This window comes from Suricata suricatta, chromosome 2 (genome assembly GCF_006229205.1).
Source record: "Suricata suricatta isolate VVHF042 chromosome 2, meerkat_22Aug2017_6uvM2_HiC, whole genome shotgun sequence".
NCBI lineage: Eukaryota > Metazoa > Chordata > Mammalia > Carnivora > Herpestidae > Suricata > Suricata suricatta.
This window is the reverse complement of record NC_043701.1, coordinates 97,582,388-97,606,913: the sequence shown is the minus strand read 5'-3', so window position 1 is coordinate 97,606,913 and position 24,526 is coordinate 97,582,388. Positions and strand designations below refer to the sequence as shown.

The 24,526-nt window shown below is 39.1% G+C and overlaps 1 protein-coding gene across 1 annotated transcript in view; it reads left to right on the top strand.

The window, feature by feature from the left end:
* The window catches only part of IGF2BP3 (insulin like growth factor 2 mRNA binding protein 3), a 155,330-nt gene that overhangs the window by 109,047 nt on the left and 21,757 nt on the right, over positions 1–24,526 (top strand). The window contains exons 4-10 of the mRNA XM_029930061.1: positions 5,350–5,401; positions 5,493–5,556; positions 14,601–14,882; positions 18,171–18,305; positions 19,576–19,698; positions 21,841–21,976; positions 23,551–23,676. Of these exons, the coding sequence (XP_029785921.1) occupies positions 5,350–5,401; positions 5,493–5,556; positions 14,601–14,882; positions 18,171–18,305; positions 19,576–19,698; positions 21,841–21,976; positions 23,551–23,676 (918 nt within the window). The remainder of the gene's footprint in view (positions 1–5,349; positions 5,402–5,492; positions 5,557–14,600; positions 14,883–18,170; positions 18,306–19,575; positions 19,699–21,840; positions 21,977–23,550; positions 23,677–24,526) is intronic.

The window sequence follows — 24,526 nt, the reverse complement described above, 5'->3', positions numbered from 1 at the left end:
TGAAACCAAGAGTAAGACCCTCAACTGAGCCACCTTGTAAAGTTTAATGTTTTATTTATTTTTGATAGAGAGAGAGACAGAGCATGAGAAGGGGAGGGGCAGAGAGAGAAGGAGATACAGAACCAGAAGCAGGCTCCAGGCTCTGAGCTGTTAGCACAAGGCCTGATGCGGGGCCCAAACCCACGAATGTGAGATCATGACCTGAGCCGAAGTCGGAGTCTTAACCGACTGAGCCACCCAGGCGTCCCCACCTTGTAAAGTTTAGAAGCCAGTGTAGCTCTGTGTTGAGAAACTACAATGGGGGGCGGGGAGCATTTCCAGAGGCAATTTAAGAAAAGAGATAGACAGTGACCTCAGCACAGTCCCCTCATCTTCTGAAACACATGAGGCAAACAAGGAGGATTTAGATTCTCTTGTTGTATACGTATCATACGTATCTTAAGCATGGAAGCCTGTATAACCATTCGGAAAAGAATTTGTGACACACCTGACAAATGATCACATCACTATGGTTAATAATGACTAGTCTAGTGGGAGAATGAAGATCAGTGAAGAGATTATAAAATGACATTGCTTTCATTTGTAGGATTAGGTGAGCTCAGGTGCTATGGAAACCAGGGTACTTGACTCAGTCTGGAGGGTGTGACTGGAGCAGTAGGTGTGTGGGAAGTAGATAGAAGATGATGGAAGAGGTAGGCAGGCACCAGATCACGGATCATCTCCTGTGCCGTGTTGAAGTTGTGACAGTTGCTGTATTTTGAAGTCACTGAAGAATAGTAACTTGTACCAGGAGAATAGTCATGGGGTGGGGTACTGGAGGCAAGATACCAATCACACTCTCAGTTCAGATAGTTCAGAGCTGATAGGACCTCATGAACAGTGGGTATAAAGAACAAGTACTTAGCAGAAGATCTGTGTGCAGAGCATGAATTACTCCATGCCCATACGGGATTAATTGAGTGACAGCTAGTTGTTGGGGGCAAGGGTGGTGGTGGTGGATGTAGTGCTGCTGTGGCAGATGAAATCTGATCACGTGTGAGACACAACTCTCTCCATCTCAGTGTTCTGTGTATGAATAGACCGGCCTACTAGACTGAAGAGGCACATGAAGAAACTTACCTTGATTATGGTGATGGTCTCAGGAGAGTATACATAATGGCAAAACTGATAAAGTTTTGTGCAATTTATTACACTTGAGTAGTTGTTCAACACTTAAAAAAGGCTATATAGTATAGTAATACTGATCTTAGATATCTTAAGAGCTTTAATGAGATATAACTCACATACAGTTCGCCTACTGAAAGTGTATTTTTCCAGTGTTTCTTAGTATAATGGATATGTGCAGCCATCACCACAGCTGATGTTGAACCTTTTTATGGTCTCAAAAAATCTCTTAAACTACCACCCTCTACATTCCCACTTTCCAGCCCTGTGCAACCACTAATGTTCTTTCTGCCTCTGTAGATTTCCATTTTTTTTTTTTTAATTATTTTTGAGAGAACGTGAGCAGGGGAGGGGCAGAGAGAAGGAATCCTAAGCAGGCTCCATGCTGTCAGCACAGAGCCTGACATGGGACTCATTCTCACAGACTGTGAGATCATGACCTGAGCTGAAACCAAGAGTCGGATGCTTAACTAGCTGAGCCACCAGGTGCCCCTAGATTTCCCTTTTCTGGACATTTCTAGTAATGGAATCACTTAATATATATTTGGGTGTGTGTGTGTATGTGTGTGTTACTGCCTCCTTTTACTTAACATCATGTTTTCAGTGTCCATCCATGTTGTAGCATGTCAGTACTTCATTTCATTTTATGGCCAAAAACTATTCCATTGTATGGCTGTACTACATTTTGTCCATTCATCAGGTGATGGGCATTTAGATTGTTTCCACCCTGCACAATTGTGAATGATCTTAATTCTCTGCAGCTGTATGATAATCTTTGCATTTATCGTGAGATTCTATTTGTACATTTGGATGAACTTTTTTTAAAAGGATAAATTTTTGAGATCTAATTTTAAGTCTTGAATATATAAAAAAGGGACATTCCACCAAGACATTTTCTCTGGGGCTTTAATTTGTTTTGATGCCTTCTTTCCCCTCCAGTTGGAATTTAAAACTTACTGAGGCGTGGAGAAATGTTTCCTTTCTGGCCTGAGTAAAATAATTTCATTTAGGACTGAGAATTGAAGAGATTTGTGGAAATGTTGGAGATGTGCAGTGGAAGGTTTTGTTTTATTTTTACCTTCAGACAAGGCTATTTAATTTAAAACATTTGTAGCTGAAATAGATGGGAGAGAGAGAAAATACAAGATGTTCTAAGCCGCAGAGAAGAGACCAGAACCAGGTCGGGTGGGTGGTTTTGGTGACAGATAAACAGGAATGTCTGTCTGCCTAGTTGAGGCAGGGTGAATCAGAATGGCAGCACTTCTCCAGGGTAAGTTGCATTTGCTCTTTGAGTGGGTTGGACTGGCATGATAGACTTTGGTAGTCCTGCTGGACAGAGCACATGGGGACAAATGACTGCCTAACAGACTGAAGGAACCGGGTTCCTATAGCACTGCCTAACCCTTTGGGGATTTGGGAATCTGATTGGGCTATTAACAGTCCTGCCTCCATCTCTCACTTGTGATAAGCCCCAAAATTTGTGATAAAGCTTTGTATTAAAACAACAAAGACCCATTGAAATCCAGCCTCAGGTTGTGTTAACTGTTTCTTAACTAGGTACTTCTTTATTATTGATGGTGGACCTGGTTTTTGTTTTTAAGTTTGTTTATTTTGAGAGAGGGACCATGTGAGTGGGGAAGGGGCAGAAAGAGAGAGGGAGAGAGCCAGAGTGGGAGCTGCCAGATGTGGGGCTCCAATCCACAAGCCCTAAGCCAAACTAAGAGTCAGACACTTAACTGACTGAGCCACCTAGGCACCCCTCATTGGTTTTGTTTTGTTTTAAAGGATCGGAGGTTTTTTTGGTTTTTAGAGTCAGGTTTATTTAAGTATAATTTACATACAATAAAGTTCACTAATTTTAGTATAATTTACATATAATAAGTTCATTAGTTTTAGTAGATTGTAGTTCCTAATTACTTTATAGAGATTTTACACATCATTGACCACCAGTAGCATTTATTATAGAAATTGAAGGTCCTACTATAAGCAGTTTTGTTTTCCCCTTTAGTAAACTCCACAGCCAATGTGGGGCTCGAACTTAGGAACCTGAGATCAGTTGCATGTTTTACCAACTGAGCCAGCCAGGTGCTCCCAAGCAATTTTGTTTTGAACATACTATGGTTTTTACAATATATGCATTGAAAATTTTGAGGTCTATTTCCTTGATTTTTTTAAAGTAAGAAAATGGTATTTATTTTATGCCTGTATGTATGTATATATTCTGTATTTAGATATAAATATATGTATGTGTATATGTATAATAGTAAAGTTAAGGTGGTCTAAGCTAAACTATGTGGAGACTAATGTATTAATGAACAAATTGTTTTTAGGAAGAATTAAGATTGATGTTTATGATGTTTATTTAAATTAACATTAAATTAGCATTCACTCCTAATGCTTACTCCCTTTGTGTATCACTGCCACCACCATCTGCACCTTCAACCCTGCCCTTCAACATAAATCTGCTATAAATCTCTACTATTAGAGCGCCTTCCACTTAAAAGCTAAATCTTAAATGGTGGATGTTTGTTTCTTGCTGCTTTACTTAAGATGGAATGAATTAAAATGCCTTGTTAAAATTCTGGTAACTTACAAACCAAAATTTTTTTGGTATTGAAAATTTTCTGATGTAAAATTTTAAGTACGTTGATTTAAAAAATGTTTTCAAAGCCATTGTATGTTGCTTATTACCACTTTGGATGGCATTGTGAGAGGTTTCCTATTTATTTGGCCTGTATAAAATAATGTGTGATCCATATTACATGCACAGGAAATTCACCTGTAAACCAGGGGAGCACTATTATAAAGAGTACGGTTTCTAATAAGCTATACTAGGATTTCCTCCAGATAAGTGTTCACTGCACTTATGAACTATTTAAATACGTTTTAGTGCCTGTACATTCTTGGTACTGGAGATAATACAAAAAAATTCCTGTTGAGGTGGACCATACATTTTAGTGGTCAAGACCCTAAAATGAAATTTTATGTAGTCAGCTAAGCACTCTGGATTAAAAATAAAAAATTGAGCTTTATGGTTTAACAGTAGCTATAATTAGAGACAGATTAGTGTGCTTCTGTGATAAGCCCCATTCAAAGGAAATTCACCACATCAAACCTGCAGGTAATGTTTCATTCACAAATAAGTACTTACCCTATTTTAAAATGGGGGAAAAATTTAAAGCGCACCCCCAGACAAACCTTGCTATAAATTTCAAACTGGAATCCCTAGACAAAATAAATGCCAGAAAGACACCACATGAGATGAACGTTCATTTAGAAGAAATTGCTCAGAGTTTAGTTGGGAAGTAACAAAAATTTGTTTAATGTGTTTCTTAATGGTTTACTATATACTTGGAGGCAGACAGCATTCTGAAGGGGTTGTCCTTTAATTTTGCAATTAAATTGCTAAGTAAGTGCTTTACTATAAATTAAAACTTGTTTTACTTTTCAAGAAAGACTTTACAGTTCTCGGAAGCTAAGGACAGTCAAGTTTGGTTTATACTGATAAGACAATGAGATGAACATTTACATTTTATACTATAAAAGAATTTAGTTACTGTTTTAACAACCTCTCTTAGAATGACATTCACAGTATAATGCAACTGCAGGAAAAATGGTAAAAACATAGACAGTTTCAAATTGTACATTTTCCAACAGTGTTAATTTCAGGTCATTCAGGTTAATCTTTAAGACTCCAGGTAGAATATCAACTATTCTCTTCATAACACCAGTCTGCCTTGACAGTAGTCTTTTCTGATGTGCCCATAAGAGCTGTAAAAGGAAGTTCTTTGAAAAGGAACATTTTGAAGATAAAACTTAACTTGGGGCCTTGTCTCAAATGATGGTGTGTTGATAAATGTATGAGAATTACATGCTTATTTCTCCTCCAGCCTCAGGAATCAGGCGTTTATGGCTTTCATCTCTTTGCTGAGCCACTTAACTTGTTTCACCAAAGGAAATGAGCTTCAAGTGAGAGATCTGAAAGTAGGCAGGAGAAAGAAGCCCACTATTTACTTTGTGTGGTACCCTTCCCTTGCTTCTGGAGTCCCAAAACCCCAGTTAATTTTATTTTTTGGGGGGGGCTCTTTTCCATCACAATGGCCTTGTGATTTTAAAACCTATTTCTGCCCTTGTTAATAACTTGGGAAATTGAAAATTTGTAATTTTTTCTCCCCCTCCTGATAGGTGCTGGATAGTTTACTAGTCCAGTATGGAGTGGTGGAAAGCTGTGAGCAAGGTACATGTCTTCTCAATTGAATTTCAAATTTTTGAAAGGAAGGAAATAGAAAGAAAACTAACTTTTTTCTCTTCACTTTTCTCTTCTCTAGTGAACACTGACTCGGAAACTGCAGTCGTAAATGTAACCTATTCCAGTAAGGACCAAGCTAGACAGTAAGCAGTTTGAAACTTTTAATCTATACATAATAACTAGGTTAAGTTTAGTGCTTAAATTTTGGGCTGTTGGGTAGTAGAAATAAATTTTATTTCGCAAAAGTTTGACCCTACAATTCTTTTTAAATTTGAATGTCTTATAAGAATCTGCATTAGTAAAGTTTGACTACATTTTGAATATGTCTTTAATAGCAATAATAGAGTGATACTGTATGAAGATGCATTATATCCTATTTGCTAAAAGCTCTGGGCCTGGGTATCCTTGTTAAATTACATAAACAAAGACTGTTCTTAATGGCACGATACACACACTGTTGCTATTTTATGTAAAGCTGGTAAGTTGATCATGTGTTAAACTATCACCAGTGTTAAATGTTAAGGTTTCTTGGTCACACTGATTGTTTTATTGATGACAATTAGAATATAGTGTGCAGACATTGGATCAACGTAATATGCTTTTCGACTTGAAAAGTATATTCCAATGCAGTTGAGAAGCATAACTTTGCAAATTAAAAACACCTCCCCTAGAAAAGCTAATTCTGTAGGCTTGGGAGTAAACTAATGAACTGACTGAGCACTAGAGAAAAGAAGCTGTGCAGGCCACAAACACTGCCTTGGACAGAGCCTCTCTGAGCACAAACGTGGAGGAATGGCCCACAAGGTGTCTATAGAGAAGTGCTGCGCGTCAGTAGACCATGGAAGTCTTAACCACTTCCATAGTAGGGGCAGGAACCGACCAGCTATTGTCTCTTGGTGGAAAGGTGAGAAGCTATTGTCTCTGGGTGGAAAGGTGAGAGGAAAGACCCGTGCTGGCCACCCTGAGCTCTAAAAGGAAAAGGTGAAACCACCTGCAAAAGCAGAAATAGAGCCAGGTTACCAAAAGCAGTACCCACTTAGGGAGGAGATGGAAATTTGCATAACCCAAATGGAAACTTTTTAATAATGGTTCTATTAACATAGATCAGTATTTTAAAGATCTTTCTCCCAGTATTGTTCCCGGTTACTTTGTTCCCTTCCTCATAAGTAACTACCCAGAAGACAGATGTGTGTGTATTTCCTCCTTTGCGCACACATGATAACCTTAGAATTTGACTGTATGGATATGAATGACATAGTCCCCAAATGGATATTAAGTTGTTTATTAAGTTTTCAGCTGTTATTAACAGTGCTGTAGTGAATCCCTTTTTGCATGTCATTTTGCAGATGTGTGAATATCGCTGTAGGATTAAGGAATTAGATTACTAAATCAGGATGTATGTACCTTCTTTTTTGTTGTTGGATACTGAACCTGGCAAGTTAGCCTTCATAGAGCTTGAACTGCTTTAAATTTTCATCAGCACTGTGAAAGTCCATTTCTCTTTATTCTCTCTAACACGTGGCTTCATCAGACTTTGCTGATATAGGGGAGTTACCTTTAATGTTTTAATAATGAAACCTTGGATATTTTAAAAGCACACTATTTTTACTCCTGTTTGTATCCTTCATTCATTTGAAAAAAATTCAAGTTTATATGAGGTGTTCGGATATTATAGAAATTCTGATACAAGTTGTAAAACAGACTTTTTCTTGAACCGTGTCATGGAAAAACAGAAGTAGATCGAGGCATAAATTGAGGGAAGTAAGAATATAGAAGCTCCATTTTTTCTTCTAGATTTCAGTCTTTACAGAGACCTGGTAATGAATACTTGTAGAGCCTTGGCTCTGTTAGAATTTATGAGATAACATGCTAAATCTAAGGACATTTAGAGATAGAGGTCTATCCTAGTGGTCTTGTTTGAAAACTTATGTGAAGCTAGGTAAAGGCTGAAATACTTACTAATTTTTTTAAAAATGTGTATTTGTTTTGAGAGAGGGAGGGAGGGAGGGAGAGAGAAAATCCTAAGCAGGCTCCATGCTATCAGCACAGATGAGCTCTATCTCACTAACTGTGAGATCATGACTTGATCCAAAATCGAGAGTTGGACACTTAACCAACTGAGCCACCCAGGTACCCCAACAGTTCCTTAATTATAAGAAGACTTAATTTACATAGCTTTAAAAAAGGAACTTAAGTGCAGGTTGACATTTAACACTCCCCTCCCCCTTAAAAAAATTCCAACTCGTTTAAGAAGAGTACAAGCACAAGAAGTGTAGACTGGTTAGTCAAGGCAGAATTCCTGCAGACATTAATCCTAACACCACAGCAGTGTGAATGTGGAGACCTTTTTTAGTTTAAGGTACTTGGTAGTGGTTATTAGAAATTGGCAGGGTCCTGTTGATCCCAAGGAAGGAGGAAAAGATAGGAATTTGTAGGTAGTGAAGTAACCTAAACAAATAAATTGGGCATTTCAATGAGGGAAATAGTCATCCTATCCCTTATTCTAATATTAATCAGTTAACATTTATTGATTACCAGCTAATGACCAATAGATATGAATGAATAAAGGCAAAGTCCTTGACCTCAAGGATATGCCTCCCTGTGATGAAAGTAATGGAGGGGGATCACCTGATTTTAATTTCTGACCAGGTTGTTTCCTTATAAGGATATTGGGTTTTCTTCCCATCAAGAATTCCTGAAATCAAAGAGATTTAGAAAATAATTGTGTGTTTCAGAGAAAGTTAATATATGTAAAAAATGGAAAATCCAGTTCTCTAAAGCCATGTTGGAAGTTGTCCATTAAACTTCATTAGTAAGTTTTGGAAAAGATGTGGAGTACATTCTCATTCTGTGAGGAGAATTTTATTTGAGAGACATTGGATATAATGGAGAAAGTATGGATTCTGAAGTCAGATGGCTCTGACTATAATCTTGCCTCTCTGATCTTTAGTTTTCTCAGCTGCAAATTGAGAATTGACAAAAACCAAATATATTCATGCATATACACAACATACTTACAGAAAATGGTCTCATCAAATGGCCAGTCACACAGGCACCCAGTAAACAGGACCTCACATTCAACTGTCTGCTTCTGGGTTGCTTCTAGAGCAGCTTGAAGTGGTTTGAGCTGGGGAAGGTTGGTCCCTCTAGGACTTGCCCCACTGAACCCTGGGCGCCTGCTCTCTGGGCTCCAGCTTCACCGCCCACCACTTAAACTGACCTGTGTGATTTCTCCACCCCCTTCCCTTGGCAGCCATCCAAAGCTCATGCCTTCAGGTAATGGGAGCTGAATTGATAATCTCTTTTGACATCTTCCCTTATCATCTGTTACTCAGGAGTCCATGTAACTGGAAAGTGCTTGTGCAGGTATGAGTAGAGCACGGAGGCTAAGAGGATATATTCCGGAGTCCAGTTCCATAGAATGGACTCTCCCCCACCACTTTTCTCGCTGTGACTCTGGTCAGATTAATCTGTGTTAGTTCACCCCCATATTGTAAAGTGGGAATAGTCACAGTCCCTACCTCATTAGGCTGTTTAGAGAAACCAACAGAATGCCTCCAAATCACGTAGGATAATACCCAAAAGGGAGTAAAAGCTCTAAAAGTAGTAGCTAGTAAGCATTTCCCTGAGCTTTTTCATTGCTGTTGATAATACCCTTTTATATATACTGCATTCCAGATAAAGACTGGCCACCAGTACTCAGGAATTCGCATCCTGGTTGAAAAATGTTTGTGGCTGCCTCTCTATTACTTAAAGCTCTATGATTTCCGCTTTTAAGAAGATTCTTCAATAAGGCTATGTCTCTGGGGCACCTGGGTGGCTCAGTCAGTTAAGGGACCAATTTCGGCTCAGGTCATGATCTCACAGTTAATGGATTCGAGCCCCACGTCAGGCTCTGTGCTGACAGCTCAGAGCCTGGAGCCTACCTCAGATTCTGTGTGTGTGTCTCTGTGTAACCCTTCTCTGCTTGTGTTCGGACTCTGTCACTCAAAAATAAACATTTGGAAAAAAAAGGGGCTATGGCTCTAAAAATTTAACATGGAAATTTCTGCCACCTTCTGGCTAAGAAAAATGAATGTTAATAATAAATACATTTCTAGGAAATACACGTATTTGTTTAAATCTTAAGTCTTATATTACCAATTTGTTAAAATAATTTTTAAAATGGGTAAAAAATGAGGAAAACTTTTAAAAAACTTATTAAAAACAGAAGTACATATTTTAGTAGTTCTTGTTCCTCACAGCAAGACAGGCTAGGTCTCTAGATCACCTTTTCCTTCTGTCTTTTGGGGACACTTAGATAACACAGTCAAGTACAGACCTTACTCATTGGAGGGTTTATAATGTGTGACAAAAAAAATAACCCTTAATAATTTGTAGGCTTTTAGTTCTTATGCTTTCTTTTCTTTAGGATTTTTTTTAAGGTTTTGTTTGTTTGTTGTTGTTGAGATAGAGAGCAGGAGCAGGGGAAGGGTAGAGAGAAACAGCAGTGCAGAGTCCGATGTGGGGCTTGAACTCGGGAACCTCGAAATCTGACCTGAGCCAAAAATCAGTATTCCAACTGAACCACTCAGGCACCTCTAGGGTTCTTATTTCTGGTGTCTATTTGTTAGGGAACAGGAATGCAGTCTATTTGTAGTTTGAAGCTGTCATTGCAGGTGCTTTATATCCATTTGGAGGAGTTTTTGAAGTAATATGGCAGATGGCTAAGGGGTAGGAGATTTATCCTTAAACTATGAAAATTATGTAAATAGAAGATTTATTCTGGAGAGAGGAGTGCAAGCAAGCACGCACAAGTAGGAGAAAGGCAAGAGAGGAAGGAGACAGAGAAACCGAAGCAGGCTCCAGGCTCCGAGCTATCAGCACAGAGCCTGACGCAGGGCTTGGACTCAGGAAACTGTGAGATCATGACACGAGCTGAAGTTGGATGCTTAACTAACTGAGCCACCCTGATGCCCCAAAGTGTAGTTATTATTGATGAATTGTGTCTGAACCTTTCATCCCTGGTATAGGGAGAGAACAGAACTATGTGACTTTTTAAATAATGGCTAACCCTTATTTTTTTGGAACTATGTGGTATATAATAGTGAGGTCTGGAATTTTTGAGTTGAAAGACACCATAATTCTAACATTATAGCTTTGTCAGTGAGGAGGCTAATGCCAAACAAGAAAAAGACCTTTCCAAGGTTATTTGGCTACTTACTGTTCAAGTTGAATTAGAATTCTGGTCCCTGGTCTATCTTCAAAGTACTCAGAACTGTATGCATTTACTCTTGGACAAGTTTAACGTCTTTGGGCTTCAATTTTTCTCTCTCTCTCTTCCTCATTATTGACTTAAACAACTTAGTGTCTCTCTCATGGTTCGTTTAGCTCTATGCTGTGACCCACCCCAATAAACTTTTTATCAACACAATTAAGTTCTACCAGCTAGCAAAACTACTTAGAACCGTCTGAATGACCCTTAAAACCACATCACAGCAGAGTCTTGTAATGATGGGAAACAGGATCCTGAGTAGTGTGCTTGCTGAATAAACATCCTTGAGTTCTGTTGAACTGAAATACATGTGTTTTAAGTAGTTATGATAATTGTTTATTATACAGTAGGATTGGTGTAAGTATTACAGTGTTGGCCCCATGAACTAAGCAGACCACCAGATGACATAGCTAAAATTCAAACTTCAGACATAAAAAGGCTGTAGCAGTTGAACGAAAACTCAAACCCTTAGAATCTTTAATCATAAGGAAGCCATTGTTCGTGGTTGGGTTACTCCTATACCTTTTCGGCTGTGTCCAAGTTTGGAGCGCTGTGGTTTGAGGTGTCCAGGATTCTGTTTAGTCGGCAGTTAGTGGGACACACAGAGTATGTGCTGAATGCTCCCTGCTGGGAGCCTAGTCTGGAGCGTTTGAGACCTGGGCTTTGCCCTGGGTACTGGAGCACCGTGCTGTCTGGCTATCTGAGTTAGAGAATTTTTCTTGTCCCCTCCAAGAAAACTCTTTTAAAAATAAAACATTGAAGTTTACAAGTTATTTTATGCTAAGTTGAGAGAGCTGTTTCTTGGGGCCCCTGTAAGTATAGATAGCCCTATACTTAGAAGTGGCTGGTGATTTACATATATATCTCGGTTTAACCCCCTTAGAGAGCGGTCTTTTGTATGGTCCTCGCTCTCCAAAAAGAAGTTATTTACCTTTTTTTGTAACATGACTGACTTATTTCGACAATCAAGTTTTACTTACTTTCTGCTGAAGCTGGCAGTACGCAGTTCTATAGTGGGAACGGGTATTACAGCAAAGTATATTGCCTTTATGCCCATAGATCTAGTTGATTCCTTTATTGGATCCAGGTTTTCTTAGTTTTTTGAAAGAACCCTTAGTGATCTATTTTACCATGGCCTTTGAAAAGATTTAAAGTTGGTTTGAATGAATGCCTAATTGGTTGAAACTTGGGCAGTTCCAACTTTTTATAAGAAGTTTACATTGTAAGTGTTCATAAAATTTCTCAGCTGTTGTAATCCTTTAGTTTATTTTTTAAGTTTTTTTTTTTTTTTGAGAGACAGAGATAGCATGAGCAGGGGAGGGTCAGAGAGAGAGGGAGACACAGAATCAGAAGCAGGCTCCAGGCTCTGAGCTAGCTGTCAGCACAGAGCCCGATGCGGGGCTTGAACCCATGAGCCGTGAGATCATGACCTGAGCTGAAGCCGACGCTTAACTGATTGAGCCACCCAGGTGCCCCTGTTGTAATCCTTTAGAAATAACCAAAATCTTTTATGGCCCTTAATCCACATTTTCCTTAAGATAAAAGAGGAGAGGGAGTAGGAAGGGAACAATGTGTTGACTTAGGCTTCTGTTACCAAAACATAGATAAAAGAAGTTGTGCTGTGTACTTGCTATCACCCTGTGAAACTCATGAAAAGAATGTCCTCTGAAATAGAAATCACGGAGAAACATTCTAAGACACATTGTATTTGGGGATAAAAGCAAGACATAAAATGTTGTTATCTCAATTATGCTTTTTACTTTTTAGATATTTTAAAGCAATTTGTAATTAAAAAATGAATATGCAGTATTATTGATAATCTAGAAGCCACACTCTGTTCTTTCCTTTATTTGTGTTCAAATACATATGTGTGTATTTGTGGGTATAATTCATAGTTTGTCTTAGTTACCAGTTTTATTGAGAAATAATTGACCTACAGCACTGTGTAAGTTGAAGGTGTAGGTCCAGTGATGTAAATACATTATGAAATGATTACCAATTTAAATTACTTAACCTGTGTCATTTCATATACAAGAGAGAAAGTCTTTCCTTGAGATGAGAAAGTTCAGAATCTACTCTTGGAACAACTTTCAAGTACACCAAAAGCAGAGTTAACTGTTACTTTGTTGTACATTATACCCCTAGTACTTATCTTAAAACTGGAAATTTTTACTTCTTTTTAAAGATTTTTTTTTAAATTTTACTACTGTTGATTCACCATGTTATATTAGTTTCAGGTTCAGTTATGCTTTTTAAAGAGGGCTCTGTACGTGGACATGCATGTGTAAACATGGAAAGTACTGGTCCCTTTGTAGACATTATCACAGTTAATGATTCTGGAAGTGTCTTGGGGGGGTGGAGTGGTGATGGGGACAAAGTTCTTGTGACTTTTGTATTTCTGTTTGATTGTGATTTCTTACGAGTTCCCTCGTGTGCTAGGCACTGTAGGATAGCTGTGCCACAGGGGATTCACGTAAGAGCAGAGGACGGAATTCTGGGTCCTGAGAACATGGCACCATGTCTGGTTGCCTAGTCCTATCTCGCAGTTTTGTGCTTCTGGTGCCCTCTTTGATGCTAGGATCATTACCCCTCCTCAACTCCCCTTTCCATCCGAGGCAGAAACTGAATCTGCAAATAAGGAAGGCAGTATATGAACCAGAAATGACCTCTTTGGGTGACTAGGGAGAAACTGCTTCATGCCTGTTTTTCTTTCCTTATCGGGGCTGAACTCCATGCTCATTGGGACAGAATCTGAGCAAAGAATTTGAGTAACCCTAGAGAAAAAGTGTGGGATCTTTATTTGTTTTTAATTTTGTTGTGTACTGGGGAGTGTATATTCTTAGGAGTATTTAAGTGTGCTTTTGAAATCTTGGCCATATCTTCTCTATCAATTTTTTTGTTGAGTTATCCACTTAGAAAATAGGTAGATAAGGTACAACACAAAAATGTAGATGAGTCTTATAAGATGCGAGACATGATAGTAGGTAATGTGTACTCATATATACTTATTTATGTAGAATTTTAAAACAGGCAGAATTATTCTATGGTGTTAGAAATCTAGGGGTGGGGGTTTACTGAAGAGAGGCCCTGGTGGGGCATCAGGGGCGTTGGTATACTGGATCTGGATATGTACGTTCACTTTGAGGTATGTGCTTAAGATAGGGTACTTTTCTGTAATAAGGTTTAAACATGAAGAAAAAAAGTAGAGCTTCTCTCAAAATAGAGAGATGGATGGGAGGGTGGGTGGATGGATGGATAGATAGAGGAGAAAACAGCTTCCTTTGCTTTTTTTGGTTCACCAGCATTCCTGCCTCTCTGCCCCAAATCACATCATAAATTCCACAGGGTCAGGGGCTGGGGCTGTTTTTTTCTCAGAGACTTGCTCATGAACTACTGAAAATTTATTGACTGATTGATTATCCTGAGGATTAATTTCTGTGTTTCTCCATGAGTGCTTTAGGGATATTTGTCTTTCAATTCTTAAAATGTTTTAATATTTTTGTTTTTCAAGAGGGTGAAGTGAGGGAAGTACATATTTCTAACATCTTTTCCATTCTGATTTGGAAAAACCAGACAAGACAGTGACTGTCCACCCACTTCTCTTGCTGTTTGGGTTCCTCATAAGCTGTTACTAACCTCATCGGTAATAGAATTTTTAATCAGACTCTCTTGATTAAGCTTTCTTATTCTCTAGTTTTCATTGGTAAGAGGCAAATATGTTCCCTTTGGAAACTTGGTCTTTTCTTCTGCATCTGCGTGTGTGTGTGTTTGGGGTTGTATTATATGTGTTAGGGGTTTGCTGCTTGCTCCGTGGCTTTGTTCAGAAGTTTTAGAACTAGTAATCCGAGTGGAAAGAGATGGGTATTGCTTTGCTGAAAGGTTTCTATATAGCTTAACTTTTCTTCCCATACCCTGCTCCTTGTCATCTTCCAGAGCTTTAGACAAACTAAATGGATTCCAGTTGGAGAGCTTCACTTTGAAAGTGGCCTACATCCCCGATGAAATGGCTGCCCAGCAGAACCCCTCACAGCAGCCCCGGGGTCGCCGTGGATTTGGGCAGAGGGGCTCATCGAGGCAGGGATCTCCTGGATCCATCTCTAAGCAGAAGCCGTGTGACTTGCCTCTGCGCCTGCTGGTCCCCACCCAATTTGTTGGGGCCATCATAGGAAAAGAAGGTGCCACCATTCGGAACATCACCAAGCAGACTCAGTCTAAGTGAGTATTTGTGAGGCTGCAGTGGATGTTATTATTTTGCCCTTTGAATCTTAATAAAGTAAGTTCTAGTACTTGGTGTCCTTCTGAGTGTGGCCGTGACTCCTCCTTGTACAGCACTTGGGAATCTGGAAAACCTTGTGATTTGATATCTTATTTTATATAAATCTGAGGTGAAAGTATAATCTCAAAGAGAATTTCAGATTTGCACACATGAATGGAAAACAAATGATACCTAATCCACTTCTGAGGAGGGAGGCACTGGTGAATAAAAGGGCCACTTCTTGCCTGTTCTCTCCTCCCCTATCTGTGTCCCCACCTCTACCCCCAGTGATACCTGCCTTCATTGTTGTTGGAAGTAATTTTCTGGGTCCAGTACAGAGGTAGTTTTTCAGTCTTGTTTTATGTCGGTAAAGAATCATTCAGCTTATGGTCCAAATTTATCCCATGATTAAGCCATGTGGTTGGATTGGCTTATTCTTTAGGATGTTGTTTTATAGTTTTAATATGCAAATTTTAAGAGATTGGAGATTGTGCGTTAAACATGGGAGCTAGCTCTGCAGCAGTAGAAAGCAGGAGCTATATGTTTTTATTTATGTTAGTAACCCCAGTGCTGAGCACATTGTCTGATAGGTATAAGGCTCTCATATTTATCAAATGACTGAAATGGCTGTATATAAATTATGTTTAATGCTCTTAAAATATATCTAAGATACTCTTTCAATTTAAAAGTGTTGCTGTGCCTTATTAACCATCCTGTTGGGCTGTATGTGGATATTTTGACCCAAAGGAGCTTACGCAGTGAACTGTGCTCCCCTTGTTCTGTGAAGTGCACTAAGCAGCACGTCTCCGGGACAGTGCAGTGGCTGCCACAGTGCACTGGAGAGAAGTGGCTGAGTAATTGCACACAGCACGATGTGTGGAAATGGCCTTGGACCAGCTCTGGAGATGACTGAATGATTTTGTTTTTTTAATTTGGTAATGAAAATGACTTTATTTAAGTGGTCCACGAATTAAGCAGCCTTTTTCTGAAACTATAGCTGTGGTGCTGTGTATATCTAGATTCTGGATGTTTGTTCCCCTAGGCTTAAGGGGATGTCCATATTTGTCATAGGCGCCATGCCTGTGTTGAACTAGCAGACTCCCTTCTCCTGCAGGACCGAAATGAACGGTGTTCAGTGGTGGTCGCATGCCCACTGCACTGCACAGCGAGGTCTGATCCTGCCTTCCCTGCCCCTGCTTTGAATCAGAAGATGGGGGAAACTGGTAACCTTTGTGCTAAGCCAGTGGTCTTTGACTTCATAATGTAGGGAGTTGGGAAGTTTTAATCTTAAATCTGCATGGTTTTAATATTAAAATCCAAGGGCTCCATGCTTTCCTTCATCCACTGTTACCTGCAGAAACTAATTATTAAATGGTTTCCCTTCTTTGTCCTGTGGCAGATTAGAGTTGTTCCTTTTAAAGCTACTCATTTCCTTGTCAGAGGAAAGAGCTTCTATGAATTAAATTGAACTGTTTGTTTTATTTAAGGCAGGAAGATGGAGGATGGAGAGGGAAGGGAAGCAATTTTTGTTATATCCGATGATTCATTTGCAGAGTTCTGCCCGTGGATTTAATTAACTCTTGCCATTGAAACTAGTCATTATTAGATCTTCTGTTTCTGGACCGGTCTCAGAGGGCTACTCTGATCAGTAACGCAATATTCCCTTGTCTCAGAGGATCAGAGTTTAGTAATCCTTAATGCGGGTGAATGGGTGGAAATAAACCAGATTAACATGTTTCCTACTAGAACATGAGCAACAGTGATTGGGGATTTAAATAGTGGTTTGGAAGGATGGTTCCTGAGATTGAGACTTGACCTAAGATATTTTAAAAAATTATTTCTAGACAGCTCTTACTTGTTTCATTTCTACATTGCGTTTTTTTTAAGGGTTTGGAAATGTTTTTCAATTTAAGTATAACTAGCATACAGTATTTTCGGGTGTACAATACCACAATTCAGCAATTGCATACACCACTCAGTGCTTATCATGATAGTGTATTCTTAATATTCCTCCTTTATCTCACCCATCACCCTGCCTACTCATTGCCCTTATTTTTAGTTACAGGCTTTAATTCGGAGATGAATCATCAGTTTTCAAGCATTTAGGAAAATGAAATGCAAACCTTGACTTGATTGGTGTGCTGAGGTAGCCGTAGAGTACGGCCAGGAGTTATGTGGCTCTTCTAGTGTTTGGCCAGAGGGACTCACAAGTATTTAATTTTCCCCAAACACACTTTTTCAGATAACTGATTTTCTTTCTTATACTTTTTAAACAACAGAAGACTCACTTTCTGTTTAATTCTAAATAAACAAGCATGCAAATTTTTAAAAGCGGCGGAGGGGGGGGTTACCTTTCATGTTATCCCTGGAAATATTATTAAGTTAGGAATGTATCTTTATTGGACTTATTCTTTGTAGGTGCTAATGTAGGTAACTTTAAAAGAGAAATCCTATCATATGTATTGTTTTTTCCTTTCATGTAAGATGAAGGACCTCTTTACTGTGTTGGTAACTGTAACTTCACAACCTGGTTTTTTTGTTTGTTTTTTTTTAAGTATTTTTAAATTTAAACTTCAGTTAACATCCAGTGCAGTGTTGGTTTCAGGAGTAGAATTCAGTGATTCAGCACTTACATACAACACCCAGTGCTCATCACAAGTGCCCATCCAGTCCATCTCCTACCTCCCTGCCGCCATCAACCCATAGTTTGCTGTCATTGAGTCTGTTATGGTTTGTTTCCCTCTCTTATCTCTCTGCCCCCTTCCCATATGTTCGTTCATTTCTTTTGTTTCTTAAATTCCACACATGAATGAAATCATAAGGTATTTGTTGATCTCTGATTAACTTATTTCACTTAACATAAAACCTCCTCGTTCCATCTGCGTCATTGCAAATGGCAAGATTTTATTCTTTTTGATGACGGAAATAATATTTCACTATTCCAGTATTCCACCAGTTGATGGACATTTGGGCTCTCTTCTTAGATTGGGTAATGTTAATACTGCTGATAGAGACTTTGGGGTCACATGTATCCCTTTAAATCTTTATTTATGTCCTTTTGGTAAATACCGAATACTGCAATTCCTGGGTCGTAGGGTAGTTCTATTTTTAGTTTTTTGAGGAACCGCCATACTGTTCTCCAGAGTGGCTGCACCAGTTTGCATTCCTGTGACTTTGAAATTGGTACTGAGACTGTAATTGAGAATACGGGCTCACAGCTCTCCTTCTTCCCTTGTGCTCCCTGTAAGAATTGATGTCCATCGTAAAGAGAATGCAGGTGCTGCTGAGAAGTCCATTACTATCCTCTCTACCCCTGAAGGGACCTCTGCGGCTTGTAAATCCATTCTGGAGATTATGCATAAGGAAGCTCAAGATATAAAATTGTGAGTAAAGAGGATTAAGCTGTGAAGAGTTGGTATTCGTGCTGCTTTATTGTGGACTTCTATGACAGAATTCTTAGAATTGCCAGCAAACCAAGGGCGATGCTGTCCTGAAGAGCTGCAGTGGTGGGTGCTATCGAGTTGGCTGCAAAGTAGAGAAGTCTTTTAAATATTTTATTTCCAATCATTTTTGGATGTGGGGTGGTTGGTATTAATGGGGAAAATCTAGCTGTAGAAGAAGGCGCTTACGGGACAGGAAGGCCACCTGAGAATCAAGTAATCTCCTTGGGATTTACCCAAAATGGGCCTCAAATTCTGACTCCTTTACTCCGAGCCCATGGGACCTCTGTTCTTATCATCTGCCCAGCCCTACTCTGCAGGAGTAGGGAGTATAGAGGTGGAAAAATCTGTCATCCCATGGTAAGGCAAACTGGAGATTTATCTGGGTGTTCGAGGTTGAAACTCTAAATGCCTGTCCAGCAGGAACTTTGAACAGAGGTTAGGGTCTATGCCACTTAAGCTTACGGTGCAGTGATCCCCTAAAAAGAGAGAGCAGACTAAGGTACTGGAGTTAGCCTGGGGACCTAATCATCAGCACTTAATTTGTAGGGACCTTTAACATGTATTAAATGTATTTTAGTTATAAGATGTTACATGTTGCTATAAGATCATAATTCTTTTTCAAATAGAAATAATGTTTGAACAGCTCATACCATCCAGATAATACTGGTGATATTTTTCAACAGTGATAGGTATCACTTGGAAATTCAGAAAGGCACTCAATAAAAAGTGAAAGCCTCCCTTCCTGTGCTTATACTCTTTTCCCAAAGAGTAATCACAGTTGAGTTTCTTCTGTTACCTTCTGTAAATTGTGCATATATCTCTAGGAATATAGTTAACAACTTCTAATAAAATCCTATTTTGCGTTTCTACATTGTGTTCTGGTATTGGGGATTTAGGGATATGAGTTTGAGTAAGAGGTGTTGTCAATGAGCTAACAGAATCTACCTTGGAAGATATTCCCTGAAGATGCATTAAAGAAAATGGTTTTAAAAATTAACTTCAAATACTTGTCACTGTTTTTTTTTTTGCCCCCCCCCCCTCTGTTCATGCATTCCTAGAATGTAGGTCAGTGGACTTTACACTCTACCTAGCATAATGCTTCCTATATGGTAGGTAAGAAGTAAATGTGTAATGAATGGGTGTTGTCTTTTTCCCCAAGAGAAGGTTTACTTCTCCTCATTGCATGACCTTTTTCTTTTTTTATTTACAGCACAGAAGAGATTCCCTTGAAGATTTTAGCCCATAATAACTTTGTAGGCCGTCTTATTGGTAAGGAAGGAAGAAATCTTAAAAAAATTGAGCAAGACACTGACACTAAAATCACGATATCTCCGTAAGTGCTTCCTTGCCTTCTTTGAGTTAGAAATTGTTCAGCACTGTGATGCTGTGGGTTGTGTATTACACAGAGCTTTTGTCATCTTACAGGAGTTTGAGCTAGCTGGTACTACCATGCTTACATTTAGTTTCTCCATGCTTACATTTAGTAGATAGCTTACTAGGCTACCTACTACCTGTGTCTAACCCATGCCGAATGCATTATCTTTTCCTCCTAAAGAGGCAGAAAGCACTAAGTACTTTACGTTCATATTTTCTAGCTAAAGTCTTGGTCAGGTTTACTGATCCCTATTCCCAAAGTTGAAACCCGATTTATTACTCATTGCTGTGTAACAAATTATCCCAACATTTGACAAGCTTGAGACCATAGTAAACATTTATTTTTCGCTAGTTTCTGTGAGTCAGGAATTCAGGAGCAGCTTAACTGGGTGTTCGTGGGTTGGGGTTTCTCGATGTTGCTGACAAGTCCGTGCTGACTGTACATATGAGGCCTTAGCACGTGGCCCACTCCCCAGGGCTGCCTGAGTGTCGTTAAGACATGGTAGCGGTCTTCTCCCAGAGTGGATTATCCAGGAAGGAGCAAGATGGAAGTGACCATGTCTTTTATAACACAGCCTCAGAAGTCACACTCTGTATTCTTTCTAGTATAATTGACACAGGTCAGCTCTAGTCAGTGTGGGACAGGACTGGGCCCACTAGGGAGTAGGTCATCTTGGAAGCTGGCTGTCACATCTTGAGTCTATGAAGGCTCTGAAATTGTATGGAAAGGTTTCTCTTTCCGAAGGTGACTATTGTCACTTTACATCAGAGTACGCAAAAAAGATGAAGTGAGAAGAGATTGATGAACTAAGGAAGAATGCTAAGGAAAGAGGCAGCATGTTCATGGAGCAAGGAGTTTTCAAGAAGGAAGTGGTAGGAAATAGGGAAGTCCTGCTGAATTATAAGGAAAGAAAAAACCCCAGACTGGTCAATATAATAAATGATCCTACGCTTTTTAAATTTTACACCCAAAAAGATGAGGGTTTTCAGAGAAAGAAAATCGTAAAAGCTATTGTAAAGGAGTTGTTAGAAAAAAGCTAATATAAAATGCTTGGCAGGGAAAGGTGGGTTGAGACCAGAGATGAGAAATACACTTTTTTTAGTCTAAGACAAATAGTCTTCCTTTTGTAGATGTTTATATTTTTAGGAGATGAGAGAAAAGGTTAAGGAATAATAACCATTCATCTGGCTCAAGTTGAGCTTAGGTCATTCTGCTACATAGTGAAAATGAAGATTTTAACTCTACAGGTAAGGAGAGCTGTACCAGTTCTCCGCATCCCTTCAGTCTGGGTACTTAGTCTTGTTTTCCCTGGTTGAGAATCTCCCACTGCTTTCTTCTCAAGGCTGTTGAGTGGCTCGGGCTCAGGCAGGCTCAGTTGTCATCTGAGTGGATTTTGAAGCTTCGGCAGGACTTTGGTTGAGCAGGGGTTTCTCCATATTGCTAAGGCCTTCTAAAGTAGGGGTGTAAATGGTCATCCAGGGACCATTTTTTAAAATTTAGTCAAGACACATTGGTTTATGTTATTTTCTCCAGCTTACTTTAAAACCTTTAAATTCCTGGCAAAAAGTTTAGACACATGAATTCTGGTTTGCCTTTTTGGGAATATTTCCATGTTTATTTCTTGCTTGGTGACCCAGAAAACACAATTGCACAAGCATGCCAATTATGTTTAGAATTGGTCCATGCAGACTAGGATCATCCTTATTAAAGTTTATGGACATCTGGTTCTTGGTTTCCACTAAAACTGTACATCCCTGTGATCGTTTTCTTTACATTTCACTGTTAAATTGTGAAAAATGTTCACAGTAAGTAGTCACGAAGTACACTATGTTTCAAACATGGACTTAAATGAACGGTGTACACCCAATAATTTTTATTGAGAAGGCAGGAGGGGAAGGAAGTACATTCTTCTGCAGCTTACAATTCTTGGATTCATGTCTTTTGGGGCTTACTCAGTTTTCATCGTGTGTGACCACCCACTTTTATGTACTGCCAGCCGCCACAGTTGGGCTTTAATTGCCATCTGTGGCTGAACTGTTATTAACCGTCTTCCTCCTGTAATTTCCATTCTTTTTCTTTCCCCTCTTTTTCATTCTGCAGATTGCAGGAATTGACGCTGTATAATCCAGAGCGCACCATTACAATTAAAGGCAACGTTGAAACATGTGCCAAAGCTGAGGAAGAGATCATGAAGAAAATCAGGGAGTCTTATGAAAATGATATTGCTTCTATGAATGTTAGTTTAATGTGGAGGACATCCCTGTATTTTGGTGAACAATTAAAAGAGGGTTTCAGTTGCATTAATCTTGATGTCGTTAATGATGGCAGCATTAGATGTAGCTGCTAGTTGATGTTTAGCCCCATAGTGAGTGCGCCCTGGTTTTTAAGACCACAGGCTTTGACATTAGGTGTGGCTCTCTGTGATTTTAGCAAATGCTTTTGTCTTTGAGCCTTAGCTTCCTTGTCTCTTACGTAGACTAATACCTTGCGTTAGGAGTATCTTCAGCACAATGTTAATTTGAAGATTAGTAGAGCAGGAATGTGGATTTAAGAGGTACGTGAACTGGGTTTGTGTCCCAGCTCAGCTGCTTATGAGCTGCAGCTCTGTTCTCTTGGATAACTTGCCTGGTCTCCACGCATTAGTTTCCTCATCCGTGAAATGGGACTGTTGTGCCTACACTGAATGCTTATTAGGAATGGGATTATAATAGATATGATGCATATAAATGCATATGCATATAGTTAATTGAAATTTAAATTTTAATTGTTAGTCATAAATCTTGGAGTTAAAAGAATTAAAAATGAGGAAAAAATGAAAAATGAGGGGGTCGATAGTGCAGTGAAGGCATTTAAAGTGAATTGCTAACATTCCTGAATGGATGGAACGGTGTGGAAAACGTAAATCCATTTGGAATTTTGAAGTAAATGATTGAAGAAAGCACTCCTTAGTTGGACCTGTCATATGAAACACTACATGTAGAAGAAGGGAAATATAAAAATAATACCTTGGTGAGAAGAATCTAGAAAAATGCTGATCATTTACCCCCACATGACTGGCTGTCTTACCTGCCTTGCCATTATAACTGCTCATCTGATTTTCCAGAGTCAGTTGTGAGTTAATCCAACCCATACACCTTTTATTAGAGACTCTCAAGTTTGCTCGTGTCTCTGCTGTCCTCTCCACCTTCCTTCCTCAGCCCTTATAAAATTCACCCAGCACAAAGTCCCCTTTCTGGCCTCGGATATACTCCAGGGGTACGTTTAGTTGCCATAGCTATATGGGATGGGACCTGATTTTCAACGATCGCAACATTGTTGTAGACTTTTAGACCCTTGACAGCCAAATTTTATCCAAGGAGTAAAGATCTCTTAACAATAGCTCTTTCTGTATATCTGGTTTGCTTTTCAGTGCACAAATCTTGTTTGCTTGCTTCTTCAACTAATGCAAGGTTTTTGGTGTGTATTTACTGTGTGCCAATAGCGCACAGAGTACATATTTGCCTAAGCACTGTGAACTGGTCATTAAGGGAAGCAAGGGTGTGTTCCTTGCTTTAGAAAGCTAGTGTAGCTTCAGATCAAGGAGGGGGCAAATGAGCACACAGATTTTAAAATATCAAGAAATATAAACAGGTGCTCAAGTATAATAACATGGAACATCTGGTCTGTTTTAAAATTTGAGTCATAAAATGATTTTTTTTTTTTTTACTAGACAAGAGGTCACAATCTGAATACTGTCACTTAAAATTACTCACTTTCACTTGATTTTTTTTTTTTTTTAATGTAAAATGAGGGACCTTTTTGCTATTGCAGCTTCAAGCACATTTAATTCCTGGATTAAATCTGAATGCCTTGGGTCTGTTCCCACCCACTTCAGGGATGCCACCTCCCACCTCAGGGCCCCCATCAGCTATGACTCCTCCATACCCGCAGTTTGAGGTAAGATACTATACCTTGGCTTTCTTTACGGTGAGCGGGATGCAGTCAGAGGGACACTGTTACTAGAGTTTGTTGCCCTCGGGTAGGATGACATTCAGTGCTGATTGGGACAAATCCTCATGTAAAACCTGGTCCCCATATGATCTGTCAGTTGGGAGCCAACACATGCTCTCCAATTCATGTCAGTACAACCTTCTTACCTACCCTTTTGTAGAAAAGACACGTCAAATATCCCTTTTAAGTTTTTGGGTACTAGGGTTGTCACGATGGTGGCTTTTAAATCTCTAAAGAAAAGTTTGAGACTTTAGGGAGGGGGAAAGAAGTTATTTTTAAATGTTGAAAGAGAAGACTTTTAAAAGGCTTCCTTCCTCTTAAGCTTCACCTGGAAGTCAGCTGCTTTTTGAAAGGTCAATCAAAATGTGCTTTCTGTTTTGAGTGTGCTTTTAAAACAGCTCAAGCTAGATTTGGTCACGGGTGTGTTGTGCATGTGTGTGTGTGCGTGTGCAACCATTAGCTTTATTTGTTTTGTAAAGAGGTAGACTATTAAGAAAGGAACCTTATGTTTATATTGATTTTTTTTAAATGGCGTTTTTTTGAGGTCAGAAATAGGAAACCAGCAATAATATAAAAATAATCGAAGCGTAACGGATAACTTATGTAGTAATTTTTTTAAGTAGTTCACAGTTCCGTTGCATTATCAGTGATAGAGGTAGACAATCATGGAAATAAAATTAACAACATTCTAGGATCTTCCCTTAGGGATTTGTTTTTATGTCTCTCCCTTCCTTTTTGACTCTCTTCCTATACGTGCTTTGAGTAGCACCTCCTATTCCAATTTAGGGAAACGTCC